The 17,899-nt window shown below is 34.0% G+C and overlaps 1 protein-coding gene across 2 annotated transcripts in view; it reads left to right on the forward strand.

Moving 5' to 3' along the window:
- Positions 1-17,281, forward strand: part of ANKRD13C (ankyrin repeat domain 13C) — a 105,736-nt gene extending 88,455 nt beyond the window's left edge. For both annotated transcript variants that reach the window (XM_046027533.1, XM_046027544.1), the window contains 4 exons: positions 1,918-1,997; positions 3,229-3,327; positions 6,274-6,374; positions 15,009-17,281. In XM_046027533.1, the coding sequence (XP_045883489.1) occupies positions 1,918-1,997; positions 3,229-3,327; positions 6,274-6,374; positions 15,009-15,139 (411 nt within the window). In that variant the 3' untranslated portion in view covers positions 15,140-17,281. The remainder of the gene's footprint in view (positions 1-1,917; positions 1,998-3,228; positions 3,328-6,273; positions 6,375-15,008) is intronic.
- The last annotated feature ends 618 nt before the right edge of the window (positions 17,282-17,899 follow it).

Genomic DNA, 17,899 nt, shown 5'->3' on the forward strand with positions numbered 1-17,899 from the left:
TGCTTGATGCTCAAACACTGTTAGGTTCCTTTTTTCCCCACATCCTTCTGATATTATTCAAAGATCTCAATCATTTCTAACAAAAAAAAAAAGTATGGCCTTTTTTTCAGACTTCTTTCTCTTTAAAGTCCTTGTATTGTGATATATAATAGTCTTTTGGCCTCCATAACAACTTGATGCTCTAATTTTTTTTCCGTATTGATTAATATCTGGCTCCTTTCTGTCTTTTTTTCTCCCCCTTATGCATGTTGTCTTTAGGATTTAGTCATTAACTCTCTGCTTTCTCACTAATTTTTTTTTTTAATATTTTATTTATTTGACAGAGAAATCACAACTAGGCAGAGAGGCAGGCAGAGAGAGAGGAGGAAGCAGGCTCCCCGCGGAGCAGAGAGCCCAATGTGGGGCTCGATCCCAGGACCCTGGGATCATGACCTGAGCCGAAGGCAGAGGCCCTAACCCACTCTATTCAAAGAATTCCCGTATCTTTAACTCTTTTTCCCTTTTCTTTTTGTCACTTCCCTCTGGGAACTTCACAGTATATAATTGTGATTGTTACTTACTGAATACTTTATTCTTTGCCGGGCATTATGCTCTTTCTATATATTATTGCCTTGAATTTTTTTTTTAAGATTTTATTTATTTATTTGACAGACGATATCACAAGTTGGCAGAGAGGCAGGCAGAGAGAGAGGGAGAGGAGGAAGCAGGCTCCCTGCTGAGCAGAGAGCCTGATGCGGGGCTCGATCCCAGGACCCTGAGACCATGACCTGGGCCAAAAGCAGAGGCTTTAACCCACTGAGCCACCCAGGCGCCCTCAAGCCTTGAATTCTTAACTATGAGATAGGTGGTCATATGTTTTGCAGATGAGCCTAATTGACATAAGAGAATGTAATGCCCAAATTTCCACAACTATCAGGTAATGGAGCTGGAATTCCAACTCAGTTTATTGTTTTCAGAATCTTGATTTTTAACAACTCTAATATCCTGCTTATTAATATCTTATAATATCCAAAACTGTACTATGAATGGGATCCTCTCCCAGTGTTAACTATTTATCTTATTATTTATATCAGTCTTTCATTTGTTATGCTTTTGCTCCATGAGTTTGTCTTTTTAATTTTTCTTAGCAATTTTTCATATCTACTGCCACTCCCGTAGTTCCTTATTTGCCAGTTCATCCTGTGGTGATGCAAATTCATATTTAACAAAGACATGTTACCATGTAAGTTTTAAGATCTGACATGACCTTTATCACTATTGTTGATCTCCTTTTTGAACTTTCCAGTTCACATAACTTAGTCTAGTTGTGTTTTTTACCATGAATTTTCCTTGTCTAAAATATTCTTTTCATTTTGTTTTCATTTAAATCTGAGCCTCAATCCCTAGTCTCAATTTATTATCCATAGACAATTGCTTTTTTCCCCCCCTGAACTTCTGTACTACTCAGTTTTTTATAAGTTTGTTTGGCCGTTAATTATACAATACTTCGTATTTCTGACTGTTATGTCTGTATGGTTTGGTTTTTTTTCTTCTTTCCAACTCTGAACTGTAAATTCCTTGAAGCTGGGGTTAATTTTTATACCTCTCTTTAGTTCACATGTTCAACATCTGGCATAATGCCAGCAACATTTTAGATGATTAAGCCATTGAATGAGTGGATTTTATTGCTTTGATACTGGTCTTATTTGAGATTTAGAAAAAAAAATGGTATTAAATCTTACCAATAGAGCTTAAGTCACCATGGAATTATCTCAGAAATAAATCCTTAAAAGCATTATATTGAAGAGATTTAATTTAAGTAAAATTAGTAATTTACATAGTTTATTGCATGTTTTTGTTTTATATCTTTAAAAATATGTCATTTTTCTTTTTTTCTCCCTCTCTCTCTTTCTTTTTTTCTTTTTTAATTTTTGGCAGCCTGTTCGAAGACAGTCCCTTACCCCTCCTCCTCAGAACACTATTACATGGGAAGAATATATATCTGCTGAAAATGGAAAGTAAGTATTTTTGTTTTGCTTTATTTTCGAAAATAGGGGCTTCTTTTAATTTGTCCATTGGTTTTTAGAAAGAACAGTTTTAAAAATATGGATATTTAGATGTAAGATTATTTTCGCAAGAATTTTTAGTGCCTTCTTCTCTGAAGCAATTCTTTTATCTTGTAAAATATGGAGTAAGCATGATGAGGGAAAGAAGTAACCCCAGTTACATTTGATTAAGTTGTGGAGCCTTCTTTTTACATCCCTGCTGCCATTTTACACAACCCGAAAAAGTTACAGCACATTATTCTAAGAAAATATATAATGTTAGGAATTTCCCACTTCAGCTGCTTATTTGAGTTTTCTCATTATATGTGAACTTTTATATTCTGTTCTTATCCTAAGTCTTTAGCATGGTGGGTAAAGCTATTCACTATTTTTCTACTTTTTGCCTTTTAAAGCACATCCCCTTTCGTTACCTGTTTCAGCCTGTGTCAGACCTCTTCTCACCATCCTTACATAAGACTTTGCTTAATGTTGTATTACTGATCTTTGCTAGAGTACCTACTACATGGTTTGTATGTAATAAATATTTATTGAATAAAAGGATTATGAGTGAACAAATGGCTTATTTTGAATGGATAAATAAAAAGATCTTTTTTTCTCGCCAACCCCGTCAAAGAAGGTATAATTGTAGAAATATTTTTTCCTTTTGGAGAATAAAATATTACCTACTTCCATGATTAGGAAGAAGTTGTCATGACCTTTATTTCTTTAATATTTAAGGTTTATTATTGTACTTTTCTAACTTCTTCAAAATGTTTCCAGCTTATAATAGTCTATAGTTAACATAGAATTCTTTATTCTTCCTACTAGTCAGTGGTAAGAAGTATAGACAGTAAAAGAGATTGAATTGAATAAGTGATCTTAGTGATATATAGTATTTTTAAAGTTTACTTTTTCTAGCAATTTGCTTTATTCCTAAACACAGTGGTTATTAAATTATATTCAGTATGAAATTTTTTGAGATTTTTTTTCTGAACTTTTACCTTATGCTAGTTTCTTTTTTTGTTACCCATGTCTCATTTTTTATACATGTCTTAAGTCCTTTTAGCATAATTTAAATTTATGTCTGTATAGATTAGGAAAAATTAATTTACTAGTGATATGATTAGAAGAGGACAGATTCTTCATAGGATGATGCTAGCATGTAGAAAAGGTTTCCTAATTTTTTATTTTCTTCACATTTCAGAGCTCCTCATCTGGGTAGAGAACTGGTGTGCAAGGAGAGTAAGAAAACGTTTAAAGCCACGATAGCCATGAGCCAGGAATTTCCCTTGGGAATAGAGTTGTAAGTTTGTCACTAACTATACAAGGCGATGAAAGAAACTATGAAACCTTGAAGGGTGTAATAATATTTGCATCTGAGTGTTGCATTTGGATCCTTTGAAATGAAAAAGCAAATAGCCATTGCTTTGATAGTTTGTGCACTCTTCTAGACAATTTCTGTTTAACAAACTATTAACATTTTTACTATTTTAACCAGATAAATTTTTGAATAGTTTTTTAGAATGATAAAAGTAGTAAATGAATCCATGCTAATTATAAAAAATCTAACAGCATGGAAGTTTATAGAATAAAAATTCGTTTACTTTTACCTCATTAATAGTTAACAGGGGAATAACGGTGTTTTTGTCTAGATTTTTCTGTGTGTTTTGCCATTTTTTAAAATAAGATTGAGGAATAGTTTACATTTTATTCTGTGACTTTCATTTTTTTCTTTTAAAAAATACATGTATCTTGGAGTTCTTGCAATAATTACATTTTTATCTTTTTCTTCTTTCCTTGGTATTTTGTTATATTGATGTACTGTCCTTTATTTTATCATCTTCTTACTGATAAACATTTTGATTGTAGTTTGTCACCATTATAAGCAATATTGCAGCAAACATCTTGAATATATGCTTTCAAACCTCTACTCATCAGATGTTCATTTAGAAAAAGTACAATTTGTGGAGCACTTGGGTGGATCAGTTGGTTAAGCATCTGCTTTTGATTTCAGTTTAGGTCATGATCTCTGGGTCATGAGATTGAGCCTGGTGTTGTGTCCGACTCTGTGCTGGCATGGAGTCTGCTTAAGATTCTGTCCCATCTTTTCCCTCTGACTCCTCCTCTCAAAAAAAATAAACCCAGTTTGCAGAGGTGGGTGGAATGGGAGTGTTAGATAGGGACAGCTGACTGACAGAATTATAACTTTAGGCTCCTCTCTAAAATGGGGGATGAATGGAAGCACCAGGCTATTTTTCCTTTTTAGTTCCTTCCCCTTCTCTGGCCTAGAATGTTGAAAATTAATTATCAGAGAAGAAAGGATGACTCAGATTTTCTACAAAAGATATACATGTCTCTCATACTCCTCACTAACCAAAATTTAGAAAAATGGGTAGAATGAGCTAGACAGCCTTTAATCTATAGATCAGAGAGGGAGATTGGTAGTTGTGAGAAGATATGGGCAGGGCATTTAGCCATACCTACAAATTTGCATAATTCATCTTATCTTGGACCCATCTGACTCAAGGATCACCAGTTTTATGTTCTAATAAAGAAGAAAAATGTGGCTAATTGTAAGATGCTGTCAATTTTAGGAGTTACTCAATTTCACAGTTAATATGTGAAAAAAATGGGTACATTAGAATTTATAAAATGTGGCCATTGTAACCATTCCTTATGACAAAAAAACAAAACAAAACAAGAACATAGCATGTAAAATCCAGACAAAATATTGGTTCTAGAATAAAACATAGGTCAAAGACAGAAGAAAATTCCTTGTAAGTGGTTTAGAAAAATGTAAAAAGTTGTGAAAACAGCAAACTAGGTGATTCTAGATGAGATAAGATAATAGAATTAAATGAAAAAGAGACTTTAAAGCTTAGGAAATAAATTAAGCACTAAATAACACTATTGCAGAACAAATACATTAGAAACAACAATGAACACAAAAGATGTGTCTGAAAAATAAAATGTGATAGCTCATAGTGAATTTAATGAAAAAAGATTAAAGGAATTAGAGAAGCAATATTTATGGAGGACAAAGAGGGTTCAACATAAGGATCATTGGTGATCCCCTTACATAGAAAGCCTCCAAAATGTAATCAAAATAGTATTCAAAGTAGGGTAAAAGTTGCTCTGTAAGGAAAGACTGAATCTGTAGCATTACATCAGGTTCTAGGAAAAATCAAAGAATCATTGGTAGCAAAAATTATCAAGATTAAACTATTTGACTTTAATTTTTTTTTTTAAGATTTTTTTTTTTTTTTTTTTTTTTTTTTGACAGAGAGCTAGAAAGAGCCGAAGAGTACAAATGGGGAGGAGTGGCAGAGGGAGAGGGAGAAGCAGGGTCCCTACGGAGCAGGGAGCCCAGCTCCCTGGGCTCCCAGGGCTCTATCCCTGGAATGCAGGATTGTGACCTGAACTAAAGGCAGATGCTTAACCAGCTGAGCTGCCAGATGCCCCTGACCTTTGATTGTTAATAAAGAAATCAAGGGCAGTTAGGCAAAAAAAAAGGTAAAAGCCTGGCTTTACATTTTTTCACATTTTGTCATTTCTGAGACAAAATGTGATCAGTTGGTATATCTGGCTAAGATGTCATTTACGTATCAGGACAATTGAAGAAAACATTGAATTAAAAAATACAGCAGCCATTTGGGTCCATTTTCAAAGAAAAATAATGCTATTTGAAAATGAAATTCATTCAATTAAAAGATGAAAGAAGAAGTTATAATTAAAGACTAATGTAATACTAAATTCCGGGAGACATGAAATTATAATTCAGAGGGAAAGGAGCATAAACTGAAATTTTATGCCAGCCAAATTTCCCTTTAAATATGCAAAAAGAAACACTCATTTATGAAGTCTATAAGAAATCAAGGAATATGAAGAATATGAGAGCCCTTGACACAAAATTGACCAAGAAATTCAGCCACCCAGTGAGACTAATTAAGAACTCAGGGAAGTGTAGACTTCAGGAAGAACATGGGTGTAAGCCTTTTCATTTATATACAGATCTAAAAATCAAACAGCTGTGGAAATTACGAATTCACAATCAAATGTAAACTTTAACACAGTAAAAGGGTAATAAAACAAAAAATCAGGAGAAAGAAGGAGGTGACATTTCCTCATCCTTAACATCTAGAGGTCAGTACTACTGTCTGAGTTTGATACATGTAGTTATAAAACAACATAAAGATACAAATAAATCAATTTGAAGAATGATAACATTTTTTCTCCTTCAATTTTTCAGGTTATTGAATGTTTTGGAAGTAATAGCTCCCTTCAAGCACTTTAACAAGCTTAGAGAATTTGTTCAGATGAAGCTTCCTCCAGGCTTTCCTGTAAAACTAGGTAAAAGAAAATTCACATGTAATATCAGTGTTTGTTAGAAATATGGAGATGTTTACTAACATTTAATAAGAAATGTGTTTTGAAGAAAAATGATTTCCAAGTTGCTTACATTTTTATAAAGTTTTTCTCTGATTATATAGATTGAGATTCATGTTTTATCAAATATGTAAAGTGCCCAGAGAGTTCTAATTCTATGGGATTTAAGTTAAATATAAGGGATTTGCAAATATTTCATACAAGAGCATGTGGGTGAACTTATAATGCACTGTGATAATGTTTTCTAATGTCAAATAAGGATACTGGATTTTAGCCCAGATTTTTAGCAGAGTTTTGAGTTCTTGAACAGTGGGGATGTTTCTAGGATCAACGTCACTATTCATGGGTAAAGTAATACTCATATATTTTATTTTTTAGTCTTAAATGTTTAAACTTAATCTTAAGCAATGATCTTTAAGAAGAGTAAGCTTCCATTTTTGTGCATATTTATCTAACTAAGTATATCAGAAAACTGGGAACAAGAGACTATTAAGAGATTCTTTAGGAGTTTAGGCTTAGATTTAGCATTAATGTTCAGGAGAGCCTTTACTACCACCCATACTCTATTTGGATGGTGTTAAATACTTCACCAAATACTTAATCAGTGCTTGCTATGTGCCAGGTGCTTTTCTAGGGGTAAAAGTCTCTGGCCTCTTAGGGTATACATTTCAGTGGGAGAGTAAAATAAATACGCAGTAAATATAACCTTTATTTAATCCCTCAGATGGATTTTATTTTTTAGTCAATATTACTGAAACCACATTTCAGAATAATTAGGCCAAAATGCTTTTCTCATAGAACTAATGCTTTCAGAGGGCACTGGGGTGGCTCCATTGGTTGGGAGACCAACTCTTCATCTCTGGTCTATGATCTCAGGGTTGTGAGTTCGAGGCCCATGTTGGCCTCCATGCTGGGCATGCAGTACAGCCTACTTAAAAATAAAAAAATAAATAAGTAAATAAAGGAATAAAAATTTAAAAAAAATTATGCTTCCATTGCTAAAAAGTAAACATGACCTTTTCAACTTTACAAACTTGGAAATAAGCATTTTGTGGGTTAAAATGAATTTTAAAATGTTTCAAAATGTCCCTGTAGATTCCCTTTGTGATGAAAAATTATCGGGAACCCGGCGTGTACTTTGAAGACTTATGATAAGATCTTAAAACAGAAATGATTGGAAAACTAAAGCAATCGAGAGGTGTGTTTGAGTTAGGGATCTGGATCATTATGTGATCATTTCTGCAGAAACTTAAAATCCCACTGTAATTTTCTGTGGCCAGAAAATAGTTGAAGCATTGGACTCTCTTTAAGGTACTATATTTAAAGAGGCACGGTACCAAACTAAAATAGTGGGCAGGGATTGGATATATGAGAGTTTCAAACTACCCCAGCATTCACATCTATTTAAGTCCAAAATATCTATTTAAGTCCTAAACTCCAGTCAAACCCCATAATACAATATAGATTTGTATGCGGAAGAAGTATTTTGTTTATGTGGAAAGGGGAAAAAAAGTGTACAATACTTCTTTGCAGGCATTTCTCTAATGTAGAACCACTTTCTTAACAAGGGATTGATAATCTTTGGCTTGCATATTAAAGTTATCAGAAATTGTTTACCTTTCTCTCTTGTCTTTTTTGTCCTTCTTTTGAATTAACCCTGTAAAACTCTAGCCCTGGGTCTGTTTTTTTTGGTTTGTTTGTTTTTTGTTTTTTTTTTAAAGATTTTATTTATTTATTTGACAGAGATCACAAGTAGGCAGAGAGGCTGGCAGAGAGAGAGAGAGAGGAGGAAGCAGGCTCCCTGCTGAGCAGAAAGTCCGATGCGGGGCTTGATCCCAGGACCCTGAGATCATGACCTGAGCTGAAGGCAGAGGTTTTAACCCACTGAGCCACCCAGGCACCCAGCCCTGGGTCTGTTTAATCTCCCACCATTTCTGTTTCTGTGTTCAGCCTAGAAAATACAATTGAAGGGAAAATTATAAAAATTTAGAAATTGTTGTTAAGATAATTGGGTTTGCAAAATCAGCCAGAGCTTTAAATGCTAATTATGACTGATCTTTTCTCTTTTTGCTTCTTCCATTCTGCTCAAAGGCTAAATTTGAACCTCTTTTACCAGTCCCCAGCTTCTCCCACCACTTCCTTGCATGTCTAAGCAGATGATTTTTGCTTCCTTCGTTACAAAAAAAGATAATCAGAAATGAGACCTCCCTGTTACTCCCAATCCCCCTTACAGACTTTCTTGTCCAAGTCTCATCTTTTTCTTTATATTTCCTATCTCATTGGAAGTGGTATTTCTCTTCTTAGCTTGAATAATCTCTTGATTTGTACTATGGATCTGTTCTCCCATCTCTTTTAAAAACCTTGTTCTATCAGTCTCCCCATATTTTTCTTTTATCTTCAAACTCCCTTCTCTGCTGCTGCTTCTCTCTTAGCTGTTAGGCTTTGTTCAGATATTTCTCCCTTAAAAATTCAACCAACTAAGTAAAATAACCCCTTTTACTCTTCCCTGCCCAGCACTTGCCTTTAATCTTTGTTTTCATAGCCAGGATACTTGAAAGTGTAGTATTATATCTATCTCCATTGTTACTTTCTATTTACATTTTTTTTTTGTAAAGGGGAGAAGGTGAAAGGACATAAAGGGAGGCAGTGTTTTTCAACTTCACTTGAACTGCTAAAATGATGACACTAGATGACTATAAGTTTTATAAACACACACACGTACACACACACACATATATATATAGCTAAAGAAGCTATACAAATAGGTTATTCAAAAACACTATAGATAAATGAAATGAAAATGAAATTGTAAGATAGTCAAGTAACCTATAGAAAGAAAAGGAAACAAAGAAATGAAAAGCAGAGACAAATAAGAAAATAAAATGTCTTACATATTAAGACTTAGGTCTTAATATGTAAATAATTCCATTAAATGTACGTACTATAAATAGACTATTTAAAAGAGATTGACAAAACAGATTAAAAAACATGAACTATATGTTCTCCTTAAGGAACTGCCTTCAAATATGATATAGGAAGTTTGAAAGTGAAAGGATGGAAGAAAATGTTTCATATAAACATTAATCAAAGGATAACAGGATTACCTTTTAAAAAAGATTTTATTTATTTATTTGACAGACAGGGATCACAAGTAGGCAGAGTGGGAGGCAGATAGAAAGGGTGAAGTAGGCTCCCTGCTGAGCAGAGAGCCGGACCCCAGGACCCTAGGATCATGACCTGAGCTGAAGGCAGAGGATTTAACCCACTGAGCCACCCAGGTACCCTAGGACTACCTCTCTTAATGTTAGATAAAGTAGATTTTGAGCAAAAAAAAGAAAAAAAAATTACCCGAGACAGATAAGGATATTATTTAATGATAAAAGGATCAGTTCATGAGGAATAGCAATTCTAAATGTATGTGCACCAAACAATAGAGCTACAAGATAGGTAAAACAAAAACCGAAAGAAATGAAAAGAAAATAGATCTACAATTATAATTGGAGACTTCATCACCCTTCTTCCCTAAACAGTTGATGTAACAACTAGACAAAATCAGCAAGGATATAAACTAAAGTACCTAATTGACATTTACCCAACATTAGCTAAATACACATTCTTTTCAAGTACGCATGGAAGATATATGAAGATAGGACATATCCTGGTCCATAAAACAAACCTCAATAATTGTAAGAGTGAAAAATTAATCATAATAGAATCATACTAGACAATAGTAAAGAAGAGCAAAATAAACCTAAAGCCAACAGAAAGAAGGAACTAACAGAGTAGAAATCGGGGAGATTTCTAAACAAAACAAATCTAGAACGTCAATGAAGGAAAGAGCTGGTTCTTTGAAAAGATTGATAAAATCAACAGATTTGCAACAAGACTGATTTTAAAAAAAGGGAGAAAACACCAATTGTCAATATAAGGAATGAAATGGGATAGCACTACAGGCCCTGTAGAAATCAAAGGGATAATAAGCACAATAAGGAATGAAAGGGGGCAGAAAAAGTCATTCAGAGCAGAAAGAAGGAAAACCTTCTCTGTTTGCAAGAGAGACATGATTCTATAAGTAGAAATACCAACATTTCTACCAAAAACTAGAATTAATGAGTTCTGCAAGATGGCAGGATACAAATTAAATGTATAAGAATCAGTAGTATTTCTGTATACTAGCACTGAACACATAGACACCAAAATTTAAATATTAAGTACCATTTACAATTGCTAAAAAATACTTAGGCATGATTTTACCTAAACATGTATATTATTTGTATGTTGAAAATTATATAACACTAATGAAAGAAATTAAAGGAAGATCTAAACAAATGGAGAGATGCACCATGCTCATGAATTAGAAAATTCGACGTAAGAAAGATGTTAAAGGTTAAAACCTTTATGTTTTACCTTTATGTTAAAAACCTATACAGGTTTAACACAATTCTTGTCAGAATCCCAATAATATTTTTTTTTTGTAGATATAGACAAGATTATTTTAAAATTTACATGGGAAGGCAAAGAATCTAGAATATCTGTATTAGTTTTTTGGGCTGCCATAACAGAATACCACAAACTGAGTGGCTTAAACAACAGAAATTTATTTTCTGAGCTTTCTCATAGCCTTCTGGGGCTACCCATGCCTCTCCCCTAGCTGCCTTTTTTTTTTTTTTAAGATTTTATTTATTAATTTGAGAGAGAGAGAGAGATAGAGCAGAAACACAATCAGGGGGAGTGGGGGAGGGAGAAGCAGGCTCATGCCAGAACTCTGGGATCATGACCAGATCCTAGCCACCCAGGTGCCCCTCCCTTAGCTTCTGGCAATTTTCCTTGGCTTACAGAAGAATCACCCAGTCTTTGCTTTCATCTTCACATGGTATTCTTGCTGTATGCCTCCAAATTCCCACGTTTTGTAAGGACACTGGCCATTGGATTAGGGACGACTATAATGACTTTTAACTTGATTACTTCTGTAAATTACAGACCCTATCTGCAAAAAAAGTCACATTCTGAAGTACTAGAAGTTAGGACTAGAACATATATTTCTTTGGAGGGGAGAGAATTCAACCCACAACAATAGCCAAAACAATTTTGAAAAAGAAGAATAATGGAGCACCTGGGTGGCTCAGTGGGTTAAGCCTCTACCTTCGGTTCAGGTCATGATCTCAGGGTTCTGGAATCGAGCCCCACATTGGGCTCTCTGCTCAGCAGTGAGCCTGCTTCCCCCTCTCTCTCTGCCTGCCTCTCTGCCTACCTCTGTCTGTCAAATAAGTAACTAAAATCTTAAAAAAAAAAAAAAAGGAAAAGAAGAATAAAATGTGAGTAGCTTACTCAGTTTCAGTATTTATTATATAGCTATAGTGGTCAGGACTGTGTGTTATAGGCTGAGGGATGAATGTATAAATCAATATAACAGAACAGAGAATCCAGAGATAGACCCTCACAAATCTGTACAACTGATTTTTTATAAAGATACATTAACAGGAGGAGGAGGAAAGATAGCCTGTTCAACAAATGATGCTGGCATAATTGGACATCGAAAGGCAATATAAGGAACCTCTACCTAAGTCCTACAGTTTATATAGAAATTAATTGAAAATGGATTATAGACTTGAATTTAAATGTAAAATATAAAACTGTAAAACTTTTAGGAAATAAACAGCATTGGGGCGGATATAGGTTTAAGCAAAGAATTCTTAGACTTCACAGGATACACAAGATGTATAAAAAGAAAACTCAATGAATTGGACTTCATCAAAAGTGAAGACTGCTCTGTGAAACACCCAATTAAAAGAAAGAAAACACAAGAACTTTTAAAATTCATCAGTAACAGAATGAACAGGCCCATTAGAAAAGGTCAGAAGACACAGACATTTCACCAAAGAGGATATATAAATGGAAAAATAAGCATGACAACAATGTTCACTATATTAACCATTAGAGAAATGCAAATTAAAACCACAGTATCAATTTACACACCTAACAGAATGGCCAAAATAAAACATGTGACAACACCAAATGTTTGTTTAGATATCGAATTCATTTGTAATGGCCCCAAACTAGAAACAGCCCAGCTGCTCATTGCACATTCTCTTTATCAGTTCCACTTTGTGTTTATTATTGATATTCATATTGTTAACTCTACTGGATACTTTTCTGTTATTGTTCTTAATCTCACCAAGATTTGACTGTTTTCTCTAGAGTCCTTGTCCCAGTGAATGATAGTTTTTCTTCAGATTTCCTCTGACTTCTTCGATAGAGTTCTTTCTCGATTTTCTTTCTGCCTGTCTGCTGCTCCTCTGGAGCAGCCTCCATTATATCTTACTCTGGTCAGCCTCCATTATATTCTCATTACAGCTGTGAAAACTTAAGCCAAAGCATGTTACTGCTCTGCTCACAGCCTTCCATTAGTTTTCCATTTCACCCAGAGAATAAGTAGCCAGATACTTTTTGATCTAAGCCCCATTTGATCTGGGTTTGTGTTTCTCCCCTGATCCCCTTCTCCTGTTCATATTCCCTTCACTCAGCTGTTAGCCACACTGGTCTCTTAGCTCTTCCCAGTATACGCCAGATACTTTCTTTTTTAGGGCGTTTGTACTTGTTCCTTCTACTTGGGATTTTTTTGCTGTAGACAACTGTATGGTTCATACCTCAGGTCTTTGCTGAAAGGTCACTTTATCGAGGTTTTCTTAAGACCATCCTGTTCAAGAGCTCTTACCCCAGCAATGAGACTCCTTTCAGCCTACCATGCTTTACTTTTGTTTATCTTTAGTCACAGATACTTTTTACTTACTTACTATGTCTCCCAACCAGAGTATAATCTCCATAAATGCATGATTTTTTTTCTCTTGTTCACTTGTTTTGTTCCCTTGTTTCCAGTGCCTAAAATGGATCATTAACTTTCTGAAGAGTAGTAAATATTTTAGGCTTTGTGGGCCATATGGTTTCTGTCACAACTACTTAATTATTGTTGGAAAACTAAAGCTGCCACAGACAATAAGTAAATGAGTAGCATCCTGTGTTCCAATAAACTTTATTTAGAGACACTGGATTTTGAACTTCATATAATTTTATCAGCATGAAATACTGTTTTTTGTGTATTTTTTTTAACCATTAAAAAATGTAAAATCTTTTCTTAGCTCATAGACACGAAAACAGGCCAGGCAATGGGCCTTACTTTGCTGACTCCTGAGTTAGGACAGCATTTGTAACTAATATACACACGTGGATGATCACCACCCCCCACCAGGGAAACTCTATAATCTTTATGTAGATTTTTTTTTTTTTTTTCAGAAGAATATTACTTTCTTCAGTAAAATACTAGCCTTGAAACAATTTACTCTTCGCTGTTATTCTAGACATACACTCACCTTAGCTTCATAGATCATTTCAGGGTTTTTTTGTTTTGTTTTGTTTTTTGTTTTTAAAGATTTTATTTATTTATTTATTTATTATTTATCTTTTTTTTTAAGATTTTATTTATTTATTTGACAGACAGACATCACAAGTAGACAGAGAGGCAGGCAGAGATAGAGGAAGGGAAGCAGGCTCCACGCTGAGCAGAGAGCCAGATGAGGGGCTCGATCCCAGGACCCTGAGATCATGACCTGAGCCAAAGGCAGAGGCTTTAACCCACTGAGCCACCCAGGCGCCCCTCATTTCAGGGTTTTAAAGGAAGCTTGAGAGTTTATTTTGTAGGTGAAATCCCTGAAGACCATGAATTAAATGATGTATAGGAATCAGAACCCTTTCTAAAAACTCACATTAGGAATAAAACTAAGGAGAGTAATTCATGTATTTGACCATTTTTAATGTTGGATTTCACTGTAATTTCAGTGAGAAATTATTTTATGTAAAAAAAAGTTAGGCTGTGTTGGTATATTACTCCAATTCTGATGAGACTTTTTAATGACATATATTTAAGTGATGGATTGTATTTAGTATTTTATTTTATTTTTTTAATTTTTTTTAAGGTTTTATTTACTTATTTGAGAGAGAATGAGTGAGAGAGAACATGAGAGAGGAGAAGGTCAGAGGGAGAAGCAGACTCCCCAAGGAGCTGGGAGCCCGATGTGGGACTCGATCCTGGAAGTCCAGGATCATGACCTGAGCCAAAGGCAGTCGCTCAACCAACTGAGCCACCCAGGCGCCCTGTATTTAGCATTTTAAAACAAGAGGGATTAATGTGTTTCTTTTGTATTAGGATGAAAATAAATTAGCTCAGAGTCAGAACAGTATGTATGCTATAACATGAATAGAAAGGATGCCAGAATGCAAAAAGTACAAATGTATGTGTCTCTACCCTAAGAAAAAGATAAGAAAGCCTGATGGAATCTGGCATTATAGTTTCAAGATTGGGAAGCAATGGGAACTTGTGTTTTTGATGTGATTCTTGATGCCTTGATGTCTTTCTCTCTCGACCAATTAAAAAACCCTTCTCCAAAATAGATAGACTCACTATTGGGCATATATTAGGATCTGTCAGGTCCTTCAATAATACTTTTTTACATTTTAAGGAATATGGTTTTCTCTGTAGTATTTATAATCTGTAAATAGATAAGCATTTTATTTTACAATATTATCATTGATTTTCATCTCCAGATATTCCCGTGTTTCCTACGATCACAGCCACTGTGACTTTTCAGGAGTTTCGATATGATGAATTTGATGGCTCCATCTTTACTATACCTGATGACTATAAGGAAGACCCGAGCCGTTTTCCTGATCTTTAACTGACGTGGAAAATGATGTCATCTAACCCAGGAAAGTAAGAGAATACAGAGACCCCTGAAGTAAATCCAAACAGAAGGGACAAATGTTCTGAGAAGAAAAGGGAATTACATTGAATCAACACATCAGTATATGATACTATGAAACGGGCCTTTAAAAAGAATTTCAGCAAGTTTCCTGATGTGCCATTTTCAGTCTTTTTAAAAATATACATATTATAAGTGTAATAGTTTGACACCTTAATGACCCCGTGTACTTCTTATGTAAAACAGCTATAAGTGCTGTGATTTGTTTTTAAAAATTTTTACACTTCTTGTTGAAATATATATGCATATAAATATATCTATATCTATATCTATATCTAAAACACTCCTGGACCATTAACATAAATTAAATGTCTTAAGAGATGTGAAGCCCTTTTAAACTTGTCATCTTATATTCAAGGTGACATTTACAAATATTCCTTTGAGCTTTGTTTTCATAAAATGTAAACTATGTAACATTATGTATAGTTCAGTAATTTGAATGTTTGTTCAATATAATGAACTAGAAGGAATGCAGTTTTCTGTAGATGAATGAACCAAATGGTAACCATTAAACAGTTGCATTTATATGTTGCAATACATTTCAGAAGGAGCGTTCACTCTGCAGGGAATAAGGTACCTCCTTTAGCACCTTAGTGCAATTCATTGTGGTGCTATTTGTTTTTACCTGAATTCTTTCTTCACTGGAAAATGTTTGTTACTAATCTTCCTTTCATAGGACCTCTATTTTTTTTTTTTTCTAAACTTAAGTTTCAAAGTCCTTTTTGTGTTCACGATAAGGTATGGCTAGCATGCTTAAAGATATTCCTCTTCCAAATCTCAGCACTTTAAAAAATAACTCCAAATTTTTAAACTTGCTTCCTAATAAGTGCAAATCATTCTGATTATTTTGTTTGTTTTTAATGGAATATGGATGCATTCATGTCAGTTTTAAAAAAACAACCCACATATTTTGGACATCCCTACATATTTAATGCTTTCAAAGTAAGGTAAAAACATTTTATATGCTAACAGAATATATTTGTTACAAGCTAAATTCCAGAAATAGACACAGGATTGACAATTCCTACTGTTTATTTTTTTAAGTCATAAGAAAATATTTATTGATTTTAATCTCCAAAGTGAAATCATGCATTACTCATTTTTGCATTTAAAATTTTTCATATTTATTCCAAGATGGTTTGAAGGTCCAAGACTGAAAATAAATTAGGAAGAATAATGTATAACAGTCACAAAATGTTATGTTGTATTTAAAGAGCTTAGCTAAAGAAATGTTTTTTAAATGTATCCTGATAAATGTGTCAGAATGCATCTGTCAAATTTTGTAGAGTGACCAGTAGTTTAAACTTTTTCCAGGATTTTAAATAATTTGAATGAATTTAGAGACTTTTATTGAAGAGAGGATTTATTTAAAAATCCAAAGCATCAACCATAAGAAAATTTTATAATAAACATCTTTAAAGCTGCATCTTCCATGCTGAAACATTCTACATTGCATATGTTGACATTTTATTAAATACATTTTATAATGAAGTAATCATAGTTAAAAATTCAAAGACCAATTACTACCGTATGTGGGTCTGTTGAATTTTGTGGAAAGAGTTGGTAAACCCAGATTAGGTTTATTGAATAGAAGTTGATCCCTATTATTTTGGGAATGCTTGTTGATAAGTGACTTGGAGATTGAATTATCCTGTCTATGATTATTTGAAGTGTGAGACACTGAAGGGTAGTAATCACTGTTGCTTGTAGGCTCCCTGACTTTGTGGGAATATGGTATACTTCAGGAATATACCGCAGATTTTTTTCACACGTACAGACAACTTAGTGGAGAAAAAACATGGTAAATTGCAGCTTGTGATTTATCAATTTCCTAAAAACTGTGAATAAAATATTGCTGGGGTACACTGGAGGTAGGAAGACTACTGAAAACTTTTGCACTTGGATTTTCTTTTTAACTCTTATCTTTTTCTTTCATAAAGAATAGTAGATTATCCATTCCAAAATGTCTTTTATCTGATCATAAAGAAAAGCAAATGTATCTCTTACGATGGTGAAAACAAGGTGTTAATTAATGCAAATAAACTTTTCACAATATTAGACTTTTCAAAATGTGCCTTTTAATCCAATTGATAAAGCTCTACGTATGCCATATTTCACGTAAGTAGATCAAAACAGCATATATTTTGATAATTGCACATGAAAATTTAGATTTTGTAGAAGTCCATAAAATTCTCTATGTCTTCCATTTGTGATTGAAGAAACTATTCAAACTTGGGAGACTATAAAATGGTCACCTTCAGTGGTCCCTCAGAAGTCCTCAGTATTCCTGCCACTAGTACTTATCTTCAAGAAAATTTTTCCCTAGAGACAACTTGCCTCTGTCTGTAGTATTCATATACAGTGAATTGTCAGATTTCATAAAAGGGACACATAAAGCAGATGCTGTGATGACTTTGAGTACAGGTACATATGATGGTCTGGAAATTAACACATTTCAGAGAAGCTGACATCCAACAGAAGCTGAAAAGCTATGTACAGTTGACCCTTGAACAACAACCTAGGGGCCAGGGGTGCGATGCACAGTCAAGAATCCATGTAACTTTTGATTTCCCCCAGACTTAACTACTAATAGCCTACTGTTGACTGGAAGCCTTACTGATAAAATTGTTCAACACATTTTGTGCATTATAGGTATTATATATTTTTACAATAGAG

The sequence above is a fragment of the Meles meles genome, chromosome 1 (assembly GCF_922984935.1).
Source record: "Meles meles chromosome 1, mMelMel3.1 paternal haplotype, whole genome shotgun sequence".
Classification (NCBI taxonomy): Eukaryota; Metazoa; Chordata; class Mammalia; order Carnivora; family Mustelidae; genus Meles; species Meles meles.